Source organism: Tasmannia lanceolata, unplaced genomic scaffold (assembly GCF_043159265.1).
Source record: "Tasmannia lanceolata isolate RefF3 unplaced genomic scaffold, GAP_Taslan_0.1 ptg000008l, whole genome shotgun sequence".
Classification (NCBI taxonomy): domain Eukaryota; kingdom Viridiplantae; phylum Streptophyta; class Magnoliopsida; order Canellales; family Winteraceae; genus Tasmannia; species Tasmannia lanceolata.
In genome coordinates, this window is record NW_027518685.1 from 20,159,637 (window position 1) to 20,179,371 (window position 19,735).

At 40.3% G+C, this 19,735-nt stretch overlaps 1 protein-coding gene across 3 annotated transcripts; it reads left to right on the forward strand.

Annotated features, from left to right (window-relative positions):
- The first annotated feature begins 11,145 nt into the window (after nt 1-11,145).
- On the forward strand, nt 11,146-19,177 carry LOC143884723 (putative F-box/LRR-repeat protein At5g54820). 3 transcript variants are annotated; one of them, XM_077388466.1, is made up of 5 exons: nt 11,146-11,582; nt 16,321-16,488; nt 16,665-17,618; nt 17,698-17,847; nt 18,604-19,177. In XM_077388466.1, exons 2-5 carry the CDS (start codon nt 16,351-16,353, stop codon nt 18,928-18,930), a joined length of 1,569 nt encoding a protein of 522 aa, XP_077244581.1. In that variant the 5' UTR covers nt 11,146-11,582; nt 16,321-16,350; the 3' UTR covers nt 18,931-19,177. The 3 variants fall into 3 exon arrangements, with proteins under 3 accessions (XP_077244581.1, XP_077244582.1, XP_077244583.1); XM_077388467.1 differs by having other exon boundaries at nt 16,674-17,618; XM_077388468.1 differs by having other exon boundaries at nt 16,683-17,618.
- Nucleotides 19,178-19,735: the final 558 nt, after the last annotated feature.

A 19,735-nucleotide genomic window follows, 5' to 3' on the forward strand; every position in this document is an offset into this window, starting at 1 on the left:
CATTGCTCTTAAAAAAAAGAAGTATTTTTCAAGTTTTTATTGAGTTTCCAAATTTCCATCCTTACACATTAAACATAAATTGGCTTATTTTTTTAGTTGATTTTGAACTTCAGTTTCAGCACAAATTAAGGGCGGCCCAGTGCACGAAATAGAGAAAGGATATTGATATTCCCACTACCATTTCTTGATAATGGGTAGTCTAACTTGACTTGTCTTTTATTATTTAACCAGCTGACAAAAGCTATTACAAATCACAAAAAGCTCTCAGCAGCTAATTAAAAAAGAATGACGAGGTGAGTTGGCCCAGTTATCAAATCATGGTAGTGCAAATATCAGTAGCCTAGACAAATTATATGACAGAAAAAAGTACAGTGGACCACTTCTTTGGAAGATCTAAACTGTTCATTTTTTTTCGGAATTTATCTAAGATTCCAGGCCAGCACAATCTAAGCCATTCATCTGCTTGCCTCAAAACTTGGCCTTATATAATGTCCCATCTACAAATAAGATTAATTAAAATAATTTCGTACAAATAAGGAAAGGGTTCTGGTGGCATCCAAAGAGGTCCTAAATTTATGAATATAGTAGGCACTCTTATATTTTATATTCTCGGTGGCCTCTTTTTATATGAAGTATTAGAGAATATTAAGGGGCCATTTGGGATACGCGAATTTTAGAATCCAGGTTTTTAGTTTGAAAATAGTGTAAAAGAGGGTTCATGATCGAGCTGCTGCCGCTGTCCTGGAAGCATTTCTTGGATTTTAAGTAACAAAACCAGGTTTTAGAAATCTCTCCTGCATCCTGAAATTTCTAAAACTTGGAAAAATGGGAAGATCTGCTACTCTCTTGCTATCGGAAAGAAGGGCAAGAAGTAAAAAACGAGTCAAAAGCGGCGGCTGGTCCTCTTGTCTCTTAGCTACAATTTTGAAGAACTTCCGGATTCTAAAATCCGCGTATCCAAACGGCCCCTAAGCATTAGAAAATAAGTCTATCACCACCGCCCTTTTTTCATCCGGAAAACACTTAATTTCCCTTTTGGTTACGTATGAAAGAAAATTTCCTTTTGATTGTTTCTAGCAAAGGCATTTCATCTGTGTTTCGAGTAATCTAAGCCAAGAGATGAATGAATTCAACCAAAGTTTTATCGACTATAAAAGTCATATATGAAAATTTCCATCATCTGAAATTTTGTACAAACAAGGAAGCAGGAAGTTACAAATAATTCGCCTCAATGCTTGTGCCTGTGAAAATGGTGACGGCTTGACTAGGAAAGAAGATCACCTGTACTCAACCATGCTTGGAAATATAATAATAAGACTGATGTATCACCTTCAACATGGTGAATGCCTACTTTTTGTAAATGAGATGCTTAGTTCCAAAGATGGAAAGTAATTGCTACAGGCCATGATGAAAGATCAATTCACAAATTATGTTGTGCAGAGGGCTCTAGAGATTTGCGATGATTTAAGTAGTCTTAGTGTGGTATGAAATGCTATTCATGTAGAAGGACAATCTCGAGAATTTTGGTTAGAAACATACTGTATATACACACCCTTTCATCTTGTCATAATATTAGTGGTATAGAATGTGATATGGATCTTTGAATTTTGACAGATTTTGTCTTATTCAATTCATTATAGGTGTTAGATTTGCTATGCAATTTCTCAGGAAGCCAATATGGTGGCTCACTTTTCCGGGAGAGAATAGCCACACAGTTGATTCACTTTTTAATTAGCAGACTGTCTTATTGTTTTACTTCATAAGAGGTGGATGATTAGCGAGGCAATTTCGCGGCTAGCCATTTTGGCAGCTCAAAAACAGCCACAGATGCTCACATTTTAGCAGATTTTGTCCTATTAATTTAATTCATATGAGGTGGATGTTCTCTCATGCAAAAGTAAGCTTTGAAATGGCTTTTAGCGAAACAGCCTAGCAAATCCCATGAAATTAATATCAATCATATTATTCACTAATATCTAATATCGTTATTTTTTTTGAAGTCTAAGATTGTAATGAATTTAACAAACATGAACGATGTCAACCATCAGTTTACCTTTCGAGTGACCAAATTGTTTGATTTTCTTTTCAAGGCTATGATAGAAGCTTGATGGATCAGGAGTTACGATCATCTAATCGAGGATAGGATAGAAGTTTGATGGATCAAGAGTCGGGATCATCTAATCAAGGTGGGGTACTCCTGCTTGCCAGTCAAATCAACGGACACGATCACATCCACGTGGCACATGTGGCGCCCATTCAGTGGCTGTTACCAAAGAGACTAACAACCACCTTTTTTAGCAATTTTCCTTCGTACGACATGTTGATGTTGAGAGCCTAGTAAATACTTTTTAAGCAATTTTCTTTTGTATAACATGTTGATGTTGGATACTACCATCTCTCTCTCTCTCTCTCTCTCTCTCACACACACACACTATTAAGCACAAAACAAATGAAAATGATTAAATTATTAATAAGACGAAGCTCTCATACAAGCAATATGGAAATACAATCGACCCACAAACACGGCCAAATCTCACACAAGCAAAAACAACAAAAATAGGAACAAAAGCACAAAAAAACAAGCACCATAAGAAGAACCACAAGCCCCGTACGTAGGGAGCGAGATAACAGCTCAATTATTCCTCACAAGAAGGACTTCTCCTAAATATTGTGCCAATGCCAATGACACTCTACTACCCATCATGGCCTAGAGCGTGGAGGAGGTGGAGGGATTGAAGGAATAGTTGGGATGGTTGGGATGGTAGGAATAAAAGGTATTGGTGGAAAAATGAGCAATGTAGGCATAGCGGGCAACGACGGAACGGCCGGCAAAGGTGGTGAAGTAGGCTTCGGCAATGCTGCCGGGATGGTCGGTAGAGTTGGCACGGTGGGTTGAACCACCGGCACGGTGGCTAACAATTGGCGAGCCGCTAGGGTTACATCGGTGGTTGTGACCAAGAGAACAAGGAACATGGATAAGAGGGAGTGGGTGTTAGAAGCCATTATGGGAATCAAGAGTTTTAGATAAGTGAAGTAGAAGAAATGTTGATGAGGGTGATGAGGAGGAAGGTTGTGTTTTTATAGGGGAGTGATTAAAGAAGTAAAGTTGGTGGGTGAAAGTTCCAAGTTTGCATGTTTTATGTCCTCGTTTGTCCACCTTCTTACTCATCTTCATTGAAAATGTCCATCAGAACAAGTGTGTTGGGAAATTAAGTGAAGAAATAATTCGCACACGTAATCCTATCTTTCTCATGGAGTTGAACGTTTTATGTATTTTCACAAGGACTCTCTCCCCCTTTGGCCATTTTTTATTTAGATTTTAAGGATCGATTGAGTCTAGAATCAATTCTTGGGCTGATTAGAAGGCTAATTAATAATGGAGATTTGCTAACGTCCATAGCTGAAAGCATTTCGCGGAATTAGAGAGCCCTGGACTTTTATTTAAAAATATTGGAGAAACAAAAGGAAAGGCTATACTTATTGTAGAAGGAATAGTACCCAAACACGTTACGTACCAAAGGGCTGCACCATGAGATGCACACCTGCAGGAGGGCCAGCAACTTGGGTTATTTGCAATTTCTTCCCACACGAGAGCCTCGTGGGCTATATAGGCCGAAGAGTGTGCCATTAGCAATGACTAATTATTATTAAAACATGGGTGTCGTGAGGGGATTTTACATGGTGTAAGCCCTTAGAGTCCCGTATTTTTCAAAAAGTACTGTACGGACCATATCATAGGATGATCCAAACCGTCCATGTGATGGAACACAATGTAAATAGGTTGTGCCCTAAAAAATCATTTCCATATGATGATCCTAGCCCTCTGATCCATAGAGGTTTCTATACTATGCAGTTTCTCTATAGATTGGAGGGTTGGGATCATCCTATAGAAATGATTTCTTGGACACAACCTATTTACGTTGTGGCCCATCATATGGACGGTTTGGATCATCCTATAGTGTGGTCCGTACTGTAATTTTTGAAAAATAAGGGACTATAAGGGCTCGCAACATATAAAATCTAGCCGAATCATAAGCAAACCTTAGACCCTATTTGCTTATCGTGAGTTGAGAACTGATTGTGCCTCTAAAACTGATTATTGATGTTAGGTACATAATTAATACACCAAAGCTACCAAACTCGGTCCCACCTAGCTTCATACCAAGGCAAGCCTCCCACTTAGGACAATAACATTTCCCCACGCTTCCATTTCTGCCGTCCTAGGCAGCTCACTTTGTGGTAGCTTTCAGTCTGGCCTTTTTTTCGAGGTAGCCATTTTCACAAGTCGTCCCTTCCTCGATGGCTGACTCTATTGGATTCAAAATTATGGCCTTGATTATTTTCGTGATCCCAAGTACAACCTGCGCGGGGGGGGGGGGGGGGGGGGGTTGGGGGGTTGAGTGAATTGGGGTTTTAAAAAAAAAATCGATTAATCTTTGAAAACCAAAGTAATTTAAACTATTAATAACTAAGAGCAATAGGCGGAACAAAATAAATTTTACCAAGCCACAGAGTGAAAGGTATGAGAAGAGTTGGAGAGATTTGAAATTCAGCGTTTATAGCGGTTCGGCCAAGCTGGCCTACATCCGCTCTCCCAAGTATTCCCCTCCTTGAATCTTCACTAACCTCCCAATCTCTTTCCGGGTAGAGATCAAACTGTTATACACCGTTCTCCTCGCCTCCTTTACACCAACAGTTGATCCGATGCCCCTCACACCAATACAATAAAGAAAAGAAAATAATGCTTTGCCTTTTGCTAGGCAGATGTACAATCAAAGAGCTTTCTAACACTTTCAAGAATATACAAATGAAAAAGCTTATACCAACCACTCAAAGTAATTGCAAGATCAATGGCACATGAGCGTAAGATTGAGCTATAAGAGAGATTCTCAGTTGAGTACAATAGCTTGGAAGTATTAGATGAGCATCAGAAGTTGTTTTGAATGATCTCCAATCTAATATTTATCAAGAAACTAGATATATGCCAATTTTAGAAGGTATAACAAGCAGAACAGAAGACCTTTGGTCGACCAAGCATATGACCGTTTGGAACTAGCCATTGGGCTATATCCACCCTCTCTCTCTCTCTCTCTCTAATAGTTCGACTGCCCAATCAATCCTAATGATCAACTTTTGGGTCCGCATGGGGATATGCATGTGTAACTGATACTGTTGTAGATGATCATTTTCTGACCCACACGGTCCTAGTCCATGCCGAACGTGCATCTCATTTATAAGATAAAGGCTTACAAAAATAAGAAGGAATAGCTTTTCTTAGCATAACCATAAGCAAATAATAGGCCCTATTTGTTTTGGATTTGAGAACCGATTGTGAATCTAAAACTGACTATTGGTGTTAGGTACCAAATTAATACATCAGAAGCTCCACAGTTGACGGAACACATTAGGCTAGGCCATTTAAACCTGTCCCATACCAGGCTGGGTCCCACCTAGTCACATACCAAGGGAAGCCCCTGACAGTTTTCAATCACTCTTCTGCAATATACACCGTCTTTGGCGGCCCACTCTGTGACAATTTTCAATCTATCATTTTTTTTCCAAGTAAACCTTTCCACAAGTCACCCCTTCTTAGTGGCCCACTCTGTTGGACTCAAAATTAAGGCCTTGGTTGTTTTGGATTTTGATAAGCGATTGTAAGACAAAAACTGGTTTTTGGACTTAAAAAATAAACATAATTTTGAGTCTAATAATCAGTTTTGAACTCACAATCAGTTCTCAAAATCGAAAAACAAGCAGGACCTAAATGTAAATTTGAGTCCAAAATCGCAACTCCATCATGTAAGAGTACTGTACATTGAAGGAGATATAAGCATGGTTTAAAATTTCGACTGAAATCCGAAATTTTTGTTTTCGGTGGGGACCGAAACCGGTATTTTTAATTTCGCCATTTATTTTGAGAAAATGCATTTTTTATTTTAAAAAAAAAAACGTTACAAAATTTTGGCTGAAATTTCTGAATTTCGGTCCGAAATTTCGAAATTTCTATCTGGAATTCTGAACGGGAGTACCAAATTTCAACCGAAATTTCGGTTTTCCGAATGTCCGAAACGGTTACCGAAACCGAAATTTTAAACCATGGATATAAGTCAGGACGGACACTCGTATCATTCCCGGTCCCATTGGGTTAATACGCATGGAGGCAAGTAGTTTAAAGTTTAAACTTCTTATTTGCCTCTAGTGCAAAATTACTAATAATATATGGGCACTAATAAGAAACCTTAAAACCCTATTCTGGATCGCTTTCCTCCTCTCAAACCCTTCCCCTGCTGTTCCTTTTCTTCAGTGGGGTGAAGAAGATTGAAGGTACGGACTGCAAAATTCCCCGGTATTTTTTGTTTTATTTTCAGATTTACAGCACATTAGTCTTGCTTTTGTTATTTTTTATCCCAAGAAAAAAACGTTTTAAAACATATGGATGGTGGGTGGGGTTTTGTTTCGGTGGTGAAAACAAAAAGAAATTGAAAATCGAGGAGTATTGAGAAGATAAAGATGCCTTCAAAATCGCGGTGAAAACAAGATACCTTGTAGATTAGTGGTATAAGTAGTCAATAGAGAGGAGACGAAATTTTAGTGTTTGATCTACCTAGGATTTAGGTGGTAGAATAGTGTAGGGACCCGGGTAGAACTCACCCCTAAAAGCTAGTCGTTATAGGGAGGGTGCTCATTCCCTTATAACCCATCCTCATCTATTTGCTTTTTCCGATGTGGGATCTTGCTTTTGTGTGGAACCCCAACAATCTCCCTCACCACGCGGAAGCAATGTGAACAATCTCGCCCCTCCAAGGGGCGGCAACATGGGAGCCTCGAGATACTACACCGGGGTTTCCGAGATCTTCCAGAGGGACAATTTCCGCCCTCCGAGGCAACCGGGGTTATCACGCCATGAGCTCTGATACCATTTGTAGGGAATTTAACCCCGTAGAACTCACCCCTAAAAGCTAGCTGTTAGAGGGAGGGTGCCCATGCCCTTATAACCCATCCACATCTATTTGCTTTTTTCCGATGTGGGAACTTGCTTTTGCGTGGAACCCCAACAAATAGTAATAATTAATAAGTAGTCTTTGGCTGCCAATCTAGCATAGTGATAAGTAGAGTAATGGCAGGGGTGTCATTACGAATATATATATATATATATATATATATATATATATATATATATATATATATATATATATATATATATATATATAGAGAGAGAGAGAGAGAGAGAGAGAGAGAGAGAGAGAGAGAGAGAAGCAAAATTCTACTTGCCAATTTCTTCCTATTTTTGAGGAGGATGGCATGGAATGTATAAGTAGGGAACATGGGTGTCACGTCACCAGACAAGCAATGATTACCCTGAATCTTGTCTAGTGGTCTCCGGGGATTATGATGCTAAATTGGCAACTAAATATCATAAGGCCACGTTTGGATGCCATAAGATTTAGATTTGGATCTTGAACCAGATCAGATCCTTAAATTTCCAAATCAGCTACAACAGTGCAAAAAATTCCGATTTTCAAATCTGTTCTGCGAGACATTATTTGGAAATCAATATTTGTCCCAACTTCCTTCACCGTCGCTGCTCTTCGACAGCAGCGAGACATCCCTCCCCCCTCTCTCTCTCTCTCTCTCTCTCTCTCTCTTAAAACATGATCATGAAGATGATTGATGTATTTTGTATCCAAAACTCAAATCAAATCAAAATACAAATGCATGAGGTATCCAAACGTGCCCTAAAGTTACCAAAAAAGCACTTTTTTTGGCTTGAGACATCCTGGAGGATGCTAGGCATGTGGCAACCAAATAGAGGTGGCTGAAATTTTAGAAGGGTTGTGCGAAAGTTTTGGGCTTTAGATGGTTGGAGTGCCATCAAATGGCATATGCATCTACAACTGTAGGCCGACGGAGAACATGCTGTTTGAATAGGGATCTTTTTTTTTTTTTTTTTGGTTGGTAGAATGGGAAATCTCCACAATAGGTGTAGCGAAAAGGATTCGAGAAACCGAGAAGACCCAACTAAGTCTAGGGAAATGAACTCTGGAAGATAGAGGACTCAACACATGTTGCAAAATTAATCGAGAAAGGTAGAGATAGTGGTTCGATAGCGAGGAGGAACTCATTAATTTTGAAACATGCCCCCGTTGTTTCAATTAATGCCGTTCTCAATCATGAGCAAAACTCATTTTTTTCCCATTTTCTTACCTCATCTTGAAGCATCCAAAAAAAAAAAAAAACCTCTTCAATTCATCATTTTCATGAAATCCATCATCAATCACAAAAGCTCGACAAATTTTCTTTTTCTTTTTTTATTTTCATCTAAAGAATGCATGCGGAAAACCTTCACTAGTTCATATCACTACAATCTAGAGCCATTGACATGAAAGGTTCATTTTTTTCCTATTTCCTGACACGACAATTTTTTTTTTTCTGAAGAAAACCAACTTCATATTTTTCTCATTTTTCTTCCATGAAAATTAAATTCAATCAGAAAATCAAGTGCAGGTCTTGAGCTAAATTCTTACATTTATGAAACTCCATTGTTTACGTTTCGGTTTCTTTGTGAAGAATCCTCCATCCCCAACTTTATCTTTCACAACCCAAGCTGGTTGTTTGAGTTGTAATCCATACCCAACTCAAAAACCTCTGAAATGGGCCCTTCTGTTACCCTCCTGCAGCTAACACCTATATGCGATGTTAGTTGCACTCCTCCTTAATGCTCTATGAGGCCAGGTGGACACTACCCTATCATCTCCCACTTGGCCACATTGGTTGAGTGTAATTCAATTTCACACAAAAGTTTTTGTATTTAGTATTTACCCGGAAGACTATTTTCCATGACTCAGATATTTTTAAGTCTCATCACCGTCACATGCTTGATGAAAGTTTCTGAACATATCTTTGTCAAAGGATCGACAATCATGTCACCAGTAGGTGTTGGGGTCGAAATCAAGTGCCAATCACACAACTCCACATGGCTCCTGAACCTATAAGAACTTTGAGGCCATGTGGCGGGACACGTCACCCTAGCCATGATGATCCCTTCAAACCAGCGCATCAATCTTCTGTAACATGACACCGCCAAAGGCCACACGCCTCTCCACTGGCTAATCGAGTTCCACCGATAAGCCTAGGGAAGAAGTGGTAACAATGTCAATCATGGCAACTCCTTGAAACATCCCATCCATGGTCAGAGCCACCCGAAAAGGCTGAGCAGACCGACGGTTCCGGCAAAGGCACCAATGCCAGCCCTCGCCGAGATGACACGGCATCCCCACATCCCAAGGGAACTCCATCTATAAAAAGGAACTCCCACTCAGTCTAGAGAGAGGAGGAAGAGGCCTAGGTACTCTTAAGCCTTTGATTTTAGCTTAGTTCCATCTGTTACCTCCACAGATGACTTGAGTCTCTAAGGATTCCCCCGGAGTTTGATTCCCCCAGAGTTCTCAAACTCCGGGTGGCCGTAACCATGTGTTTTTGGTGCAGGTCCCACTATCAAGACCACATTGCAGACCTTCTGAACCTCGGAGCACTTGGAGGAAGGACCCACTCAATCACTCGAACGGATTAGAACCCACAACATATTGGTGCCCACCGTGGGGCCAGTTGAAGTCCTCACCTGAAAGGAGCTAAGCCAAAGACAACAGTCTAGGCGCCCATGGACACGAGAAGAAGTACCCGAAGTGCAAGTGTGCAACAGCTACACGAAGAAATTCCAGAAAAATAAACTTGGAAAAATATTTCTCAGAAAATATCATTTTTCATAATTTTCTTTTCCCTAGTTCCAAACATGGCATTAGGTACTGAATTTAAGTAAATTTCCTAGCTTAAGCGCAGTATTTTGTGCTTCCTATCTTTAGTGATTTTAATCTCGAGAACATTCGATGCTTCTCCCATGTCTTTCTTCTCAGACCTTAGCTAAACTGCGACTTAGTTCCTTCGGTCATTTTGAAGTCATTTTCTGCTGTCAGTATATCGTTTACGTACAGAGAACACAGCTAGATCTCGATGGCTCGTGAGAACACTGTTTTACTGTGACACCGCTGGTTACGGCAAAACCCAACTTAAGTGGATCTTCGCTTACCTCACGACGACTAAAAATGCATGTTTTGTTCTTGGTGAGTCATTCAACGCCACTTCTCATCAGAAAGTGTTGGATTGGAGTTGGTAGCCCGGGAGGAGATCATCGGATGTGGAGGACTGGCTTTGACAAATTGGAGGAGAATGATGATAAAAATAGAGGTAAAACTGGTTTAGAACCAAGTCTTTGCGGCTATTTTTTTTTCCAATGGCAAGTGAAGAATCTTACTCAGAGATGCATCAGATGGGTTCATACGGCTAGTATGATAACTGAACAGTCATTTTTCTTGTGACAAAAATGTCTGAGAATTGGTGACAGAAGTGTCAAATCTTCGTGGGACGGTGAATAGTCCGACGACAACTCTTTTTTTTCGATTTCAAGCCGCAAACTATGGGTTGATTGAAACTCGTCGTCAGTTCAGATGCCGAGATAATCGTTTCTTGACAATGATCTAAAAACACATTCGTCGCTTCAAAACGGATCGGATGCTATGCTCTGATACTAATGATACATTTGGATGATAAAAGCGGAAGCTAGGCTTCGCTAAGCCGTGGCGAGTTGATGCTATATTTTAGATGCGTGAGATGTCATCTCTTTTTGCTTTTATACATTTTGTTTGAGTTGGAATCCATACCCAACTCAGACTCCTCCAAAATCCCCCCTTTTGCTGCACCCCTCCCACAACTAACACCTATATGAGATGTTTGTTGTAATATCCCTTAATATTCGGTGAAGCCATGTGTCCACCACCCTAACAATATATTGTTTATCATGCTCTTAATGAGGATGATTTTATTTGCCAGGCCATGTAAATTTAGCTATTGCTTTGCATAGTGGGAGGATTATGCTTTGAAACTTCGTTTTTATTAAGGTAATGTAGCACGTTAAATGTTGCTAGATCTGCATAATGTGTGCGCTCGCGTGTTCTGTTTGCTTATGTTATAATACATGCACTTATGCTTAGGCTTGCTCTCACTGTGTGGGATTTTTTTTATTTACATCACTTACTAGAAGACTGATTCTTACTTTCTTTTAATGCTGTCTTACTTGCTTGTTGCAGCTTTTGTTTTGAATTCCAATCGATATTAAATGGGCAAACGAAAGGGATCAGTCTCCAGAAATGCAGTTAATGAGATTAGCGGCAAAACAAGGGATTCTCCCTCCCAAATTGCACTAGGAGTAAAGCACAAGATTGCAAATGTTAAGGGAAGCAAGTTTTAGATGTAGTGGCTTTAGAATTTTGAGTTCATAAAAGTTAATTAGTTTTTTGTGTTGGGTTTCTACAGATATGTTGGTTCTTTTGCATTTTGTAGGATAAAAAGAAGCAAAAATGGTTGTATCTTTTCTAATGCTATTTGTGAGCTTTGCTTGAAATTTAATAGATTGACAAGTTTGTGGAGGATCGGCTTAGTGAACTGCCAGATGAAATTCTTTCTTCAATTATATCGGCAATGCCATTGAGAGAAGCAGCAAGGACTAGAATCTTGTTGAGCAGATGGAGGTACCTCCGGCGATCCTTCGATCCCAATCTTTACTTAGACACTTATAGCATGCACGGGCACAACTATGGGAGTGATGAAAAGTATCTTGATAGGCTGATTGGAAGAGGGGAGAGGGCAGAAAGGAGGTGTAGATTTGTAAGATCAGTCAATCAGTTCTTGCAATTTCACGCAGCTCATACCATAAAAACATTCGGAGTTTGCTTTTATTTGAGCAAGAAGTATTCCAATGATCTCGACTAATGGATCAACTATGCAATTATGGCTGGGGCTGAAAAGCTTCAACTTGACTTCACCTACATTGATGATCGATACGCAGATGATAAATGCTATACATTTCCTATTCAGTTTCTTCATTGCAATAAAGAATCCTCCTTAAAACATTTGGAGTTGGTATTTTCCATATTAAGATGTCATGATTTTGAAGGGTTTATAATGCGGGTGCTTAAGATGGAAGAGGAAGAAAAATAGAAATCAAGAACACAACAAGAGAAGAAGAAGAAAATGGGAGCAATGCTCAACTCAATTGATATTCCATCAATTACATAAGTTTATCAACATCCAAAATCCCCTCTCAAGATAGTTTCTAACTCTTTAAATAAAAGAAAACCAAAGCAAATTCGTTCAAGCTCCTCCACTAGCTAGCTTAGGGACTACATAATAATTGCATAGGAACTCACTAACTTTGACTGTTTTGGGAATCCACAGACACAGTCCACAAAAACTGCTATAACTTTCTACCCTATTGTCTAATTTTCAAGCACAAATACTTGTTGGAAAGATCTCAAAGAGACCTACAACTTTGTAGTCTACCACTTTCCATAATTCTAGCATTTAGAGGTCCAAAAAAGAGATTAAAAAACGGGCCAGCAACATTACTGCAGGATTGCACCTTGGAACTCCACCAAAAATACCTAGGCTTGACATGGCTGCCATGTTGGCACTACATCATCATCTTCGGGTGAGAAAGAACTCGCCCACGAGTTCTCATCAAGCTCTCCATGATAAGTTGTCAAGTCTTTGACATTGAAAGTTGGATGAGTATTGATATTTGGAGGGAGCTCAATCTTGTATGCGTTGTCGTTGATTTTCTTGAGAATTTGACATGGACCAATCTTCTTCTCCTTGAGCTTGTTATAGGATCCGGCTGGAAATCGTTCCTTCTTCAAATAAACCCACACAAGATCACCTTCATTGAAGGTTTTGATTCGGCGATGAGTATTGGCCGCTTGCTTGTACTTCTCGGTATTTTCTTCAAGATTCTTCTTCACTTCTTCATGAATCTTTGTCATGGTAGTAGCAAAATCTTCCGCCTTCTTGTTGGACAACGATGGATCGGGAATGGGTGCAAGATCAAGATAGTGTTTTGGAGTTTTTCCATAAATCACTTTAAATGGGCTCTTACCGGTAGAACGATTCACAACATAATTATAAGAACTCTGCTTGAGGGAGCACCATATCCCATTGCTTGGGCCTCTTTGCCGCCAAACTCCTAAGCAAGTTTTCCAAAGTTCGATACTCCACCTCGGTTTGTCTATTGGTTTGAGGGTGATAGGCGCTACTATAGAGCAAAAGATTACCAATTCTTTTCCATAAGCATCTCCAAAAATGACTAAGGAATTTAGTATCCCTATCCGAAACAATGGACTTCGGAACACCATGATGCTTAACTCTTTGAGTTATCAGCAAGCCAACCACAAAATCCATACTTCATCTTCCCATGGAGCATTAGGAAGTGGAAGTGGAGTGTAGGTACCGGTGTTTTGAGTTTTTCAATATAATGATATAATTGTTTTAATTGAGGTGATCATGTTTGTGATGCGGAACTATAGTATCCTTCTTAAATTTATACACTTAGATTACATAAATTTAGAGATTTTTGGTGTGAAGATTTGTTTTTTTTTTTCTACAATGCGTTAACGTGAAAAAACCCTGCCTGACCCGAAACAACCCGAGAATTATCATGGGTAGGGCCGGGTTTGAGAATTGTGGGTTTTCCAGAAAAAAACCCTACCCGACCCGACCTGAGATATTTCTCGGGTAGGGTAGGGTTCTTCAAAACCCGACACGCCGGAGCCGAGTTGCACCCCTACTTACAACCATGGTTTTAAATTTCGATTTCGACTAAAATTTCGGCCTTATCCGAAACCAAAATCCCGAAATTTTGGTCGAAATTTGTTACACGTACTCGAAATACCGTTTTTTTGGGTCGAAATTTCGACTGAAATTTCAGCGTTTCGATCGAAACTTTGTAAAAGAATAAAAAATTAAGATTTGTTTAACAAATTTCGCCGAAATTAACGAAATTTCAACCGAAATTAACGAAATTTCAACCGAAATTTTGTAAGTTTCAGCTATTTCGGTTTCAGAATGTTTCAGTTTTTAAAACTATGCTTACAACGAGGGACTGGCATCGGGATAAGAATTGCGCTCTTCAACAATGGCTTCTCGCCGACAGCAAACCACAACCGTTCCAATGCCCCAACTCCAACCTGCACTCATTCTACCATCGTAAAGGTCCTCACCTCACTATCCTAAGAGTTCTAAACACTTGGTGCTATGCGGTTTGGCAAACAGAGCAAGCAAGGAAACATTAGCGGAAGGAAAAAGATACATAATACAGAAACATATGATATAGGAAAAGAAAATTTTATTTTGCTCCAAAAGTTTACAAGCAAGGCTTTTCGCCGGCTCATACAAAAGAAAAATAAAAGGACAACAACCATGGTCGAGACTCGAGGACTGTGTGCTGGTACAAGGCAGCAATATAGGATCGGCCTAGGTTGGATCATGCTTTACAAAGTTCCTCTTCTTCTTCGCTGCTCCAGGCCCCCAACTGTTTGCATTTACAAGCTGACAACAATGCGCCTGAATTAATAGCTTCTCCTCTGCCCTTACTCGCTGGGCTACCCCTTTTTGAAGGATATCCTATGCCAGGCATGGGCCCCAGAGGGCGGAGACATCGGAGACCCTCGAGGAGTTGCCTAATACAGGGGACCCGAGCAGGTCAGACGCCCAAGGATAGACACCGCCTGCCTGCACGGTCGCCACCCCATTAGCATCCCCTGAAGCGAGCTTCCGCTTCTCTAGGAGGTACAGTAGCAACCGTGCATCTGAGCTTTGTTCGGAGCAAGCTCGAAGGTCGCCACCCCATTAGCATCCCCTGAAGCGAGCTCCCGCTTCTCTAGGAGGTACAGTGCAACCGTGCATCCGAGCTTTGTTCGGAGCAAGCTCGAAGGACGCCATAGGTCAACCCTTGTTTCGATGCCACGGTCAAAACTCGGGGCAACTCTTACCATGGTTGAAACACGAGACGAATCTCCCTCACAATCCAAGGACCAAACCCCTTTGCAAACGGGTGCCGCCCCTAGGCTGGATAAAAGTGTCGTCCTCCATAGACGCACCCTTCCCACGGTGCATCTCCATCTCATCCGTTGTGGCCACCAAATGCTCGGTAAAAGAAAGAAAAAGGAAAAAGTGGAGAGAAGAATGCTCGGCGTCGAAACTGAAAGAGTCCCTTTATAGACCTCTCCACTGTTTGGGGAATGCCAGCTCGTATTCATAGTGAGGGTCGTGTCCCTTCATGTTCATGGCACATGATATCTCCGATCAATTGATTGATATCAGAGATTCAAAGCACGGTTTCCCGAGCATTTAATTCCTTGACCGTTCTTCACCTTGCCTTGAAAAAGGGCGTAGTTATTGCACCTCTTCGATTCAAGGGTCCTCCCTTAGTCTCATTAAGAGCCAAAATACCCGGTAAACCATCCACTCTAGATAATCGCCTTTGGCCCAACCATTTACCAATCTCCACCACAGATTCAATGGGTGAGTAATCGAGGGGCTAAAACTACTTCTTTGACTTTGACTCGTACCGCTGTATGAAGTGGGGAGGCTTTTATGAGGGGATAAATCACAACACTTCATTGGCTGGTGACACGTGGCATAGAGCCAGGGAACACTTGGTGCTGCTATTGCTCTTCAAGAAAGCTTTAGCACGACCCCTAAACTCGGGTGGATGATAGCATCACGGAAGGACCATACCTTATCTACTGCTACCACCTATCACCGCCTGCAACAAATATCGTCAGTCACCAACTCCAGCACTGTAACTATCAATGTCGATACGAGCACCATTTCTATCACTCCGTCATTAACTCTCTGTACTCCACTTAGTCTATATATCTCCCCTAGCGATAATCACGGCGCCATGACGCTGTCACATCACGCTCGGAGCACGGAACCTCCTCCTACAAGAGGGAACGCTCCCCTCCGCGCCAAAGGATCGGCTCCACACAGGACCGAATCCCTGCTCTTGAGGTAACACACTATCTTCTTGTGCCAAGCTCTCATTCTGTTGATCTCAACATTGACTTGAGTGTTGGATGGTTCCCTGGAGTTCCAACTCCGGGTGGTCCTTAGCCGTTTTCTGTGAGCACAGGTCACAGGTTGGCAGGCGGGACCGACAACACCACATCCATTCGATTGCTCTGTCGGATTTGAGCGTGAACAATATATATATATATATATATATATATATATATCTGTGTGTGTGTGTGTGTGTGTACTAGTTTGGGACAAAGGCTTAGTTGGGGTCAGCAGAAGATATATATATATATATATATATATATATATATATATATATATCTTATGTTTGCTTTATGTTGTCGTGCATGCACTTATGCTTAGGCTTTCTGTCACTGTGCGAATTTTCTTTTAATAGTGTCTTGCTTGTTGCAGCTTTTGGTCTTTTATTCCAGTTGATATTAAATGGGCAAACAAAAGGGATCAGTCTCCATAAATGAAGTTATTGAGGTTAACGGAGAAAAAAGGGATTCTCCCTCCCAAACTGCACTTGGAGTAAAGCACAAGAGACGGAGAGCTGTCCCCAAAATTGCAAATGTTGAGGTAAGCAAGTTTTAGATGTAGTGGCTGTAGAATTTTGAGTTCATAAAATTTAATTAATTTTCTTGTGTTGGGTTTCTACAGATATGTTGGTTCGTTTGCATTTTGTAGTATAAAAAGAAGCAAAAAGGTTGTATCTTTTCTAATGCCATTGTTGAGCTTTGCCTAAAATTGAATAGATTGACAAGTTTGTGCAGGATCGGCTTAGTGAACTCCCAGATGAAATTCTTTCTTCAATTATATCGGCAATGCCATTGAGAGAAGCAGCAAGGACTAGAATCTTGTCGAGCAGATGGAGGTACCTCCGGCGATCCTTTAATCCCAATCTCTACTTAGACTCTTACAGCATGCACGGGCACAACTATGGGTGTGATGAAAAGTATACTGATAAGCTGATTGAAAGAGGGGAGAGGGAAAAAAGGAGGTGTAGTTTTGTGAAATCAGTTAATCAATTCTTGCAATTTCACGCTGCTGATACCATAAAAACATTCGGGGTTTGCTTTTATTTGAACAAGGAGGATTCCAATGATCTCGACCAATGGATCAAGTATGCAATTACGGCTGGTGCTGAAAAGCTTCAACTTGACTTCACCTACATTGATGATCGACACGCAGATGATAAATGCTATACTTTTCCTTTTCAGTTTCTTCATTGCAGTAAAGAATCCTCCTTGAAGCATTTGAAGTTGGTATTTTGCATATTAAGATGTCATGATTTTGAAGGGTTTAGCTCTCTTACAACCCTTAATCTAAAATGTGTCAAGATAGGTGATGTAGATATAGTGAACCTCTTATCTAAATGTCCACACCTTGAATGGTTAAGTGTAGAATCTTGTAAGCATCTGGTTAATTTAAAGATTGTTGGTCCATCCCTTCAACTGAAATATCTGAAGGTAGATTCATCTTGCCGCTGCAAGTTGATGAAGATTGAGATTCATGCAGAGCATCTCCGTACATTTGAATACTGGGGACGAGAGATTACCTTCTCTCTTAGGAGGATCCCGCGGCTGGTAAATGTGTTGATTAGTTTTAAAGGAATAGCAATGACAGATGGCATGATCTCTCCCTTCTCCAGACTTCCATCCTGTCTATCTCCTCAAATAGAATCTTTGGCCTTGACCACATACATGGAGGTAAAAGTAAAGTTGCTATGTGCTGTTATTTGTTGCTAAAGAGTTCATATATCTCGTAATTCTGCCTTTGTTGTTTCAGGCGTTTAATCCGGAGATTGTACCACAGACTCTTTCTAGACTCACTAATCTGAAACATTTACTGTTGGAAGTGGATACTGAAAATGAAGATCTGCTTCAGTTGACTTCCATTCTAAAGGGTTGCCCTCACTTGCAGAAATTCCAAGTGCATGTAAGTTCCAACGGAAACAAATGTAATTTATTGTAGTAGGGTATGAATATTGCAAATGCGCCTTGTTTTTTCAAAAATCTATTTGATATGAGCATCTTAGCTAACTAACAGTTTAAAAGCCCGGACATACTAGTATTGTTATCCATCTTTTTTTTGAAAGAAAATAATTTATTAATGCTCTGAGATCGCATTACATCATGGGGACAAGACGTCCCGCAGTTTTTACGGCTATTAAATTCTTCCTAGAGTATCTCTTCTACCCTTACCATTATCCCAACCCACTGTTCTAATGCCATTTTACAATATCAAAAAAGTATGAGGTCTGCACAACCCATTTGACGACTGGAGATGATTTTTCCTTAGCCCAGATGGGGTCTATCACTAAGCTCTTACCCTTCACCTGCTTCTTCGAACCCACTCCTCTGTTACCCGATCTGCGTTGAATCTTCTCCTTCTGCTCCTTTTGCATGCTTATCAGCCTCTTCATTAGTGGAACGACTTGGTGACCATAACAATACTAGTATTGTTATCCATCTTGGTGTCAGATGGAGTCCATTAGTCCATATATGGTGTACTCTAGTGAAGGCTTTGTTTTGTGGCTTTGATGGGATAATTTTTTCTTTGTAACTTGTGAGTCTGTTACCCTAAAGAATATTCTATAGTATCATTAGCTTAGTTGCGTGAGGTTTTCGGGTGATGTCTTACAAATGATGGTCCATAGAAGAATTAAAAGTGACTCTCACTCTCTTATTGCAGATGATTTATCTAGGCTTCGAAGAGTATAAAGCACCAGCCAAAATACGGAGGCGTCCAATCTGCCCTCATAATTACCTTAAAGAAGTTGAGCTAAGTAATTTTTACGGTAAAAAGGGTGAAGTTGAGCTTGCTGCGTGTATTCTAAACAATGCCATGGCACTTGAATCAATGATTATTGATCCGCGTGAAAAAAATTATCTTGGAGATGGCAGATGGGAGATTATGGAAGAGTCTGCTAGCAAGATATGGTTTCCAAAAATACGGGCAAGAGTTGTTCGACTTCTTAATCAGGAAGTCCCTCCGAGTGTCAAGCTAGTGATCCTATGATCCTACTTAATTTCTGCTCTATAAGCTTCATGCGAGGTTCCTTTATATCCCTACCAGTATATTGTTTAGCAGTAATCTTATGATATATAGTGTATGGTTTCCATCTGGTTTGGTTTGGTTTGGGCATCTGTATTGTATTATTTCCTAACTTATGAGAGTTTTTTTTTTCTCTTTATATCTTTCAACATTAAATGATTTTTTTTTTTTTCGAATTTATTATAGTTATGCTGTTACTTTGGTCTGGCTACTCTCTTATGGTCAATTGAAAAGCTTGTTGCATTCTCTTGTATTCATCACTTATGCAACCAATCCGTGTTTATATGACACTAGAACTTCTACTACATATACTTTGGCACTGTTTGTTTTGTAACTGATTGTCAGTCCAAAACTAATTATTAGACTCAATTAAATGCTAATTCTGAGTCCACTAATCAGTTTTGGATTCTACAATTGGTTCTCAAAATCCAAAACAAACAGAGCCTGAGTGATGAGTTCACTTAGGCTCTGATTCTTTTGTCAAAGGATAGGCAATCATGTCATTGGTAGGTATATAATTTTTATTTTCAGGAGGGGATGAGTTCACCCTATTTACTATTTACGACCTCTCTCTCTCTCTCTCTCTCTCTCTCTCTCACCCTATTTGCCGTAGATGATCCAAGTTTAATGCAATCAAAGCAGTGCTTAGGCCATTTAAAATCCAGGGTGGGGCCCACCAAGAGATTGTCCGGACTGGTCAAGTTGAAGACCATGTGGACTGTAATGCACAGGAGCTGCGTTGGGTAAATTTCTCGTACTTATGAAGATT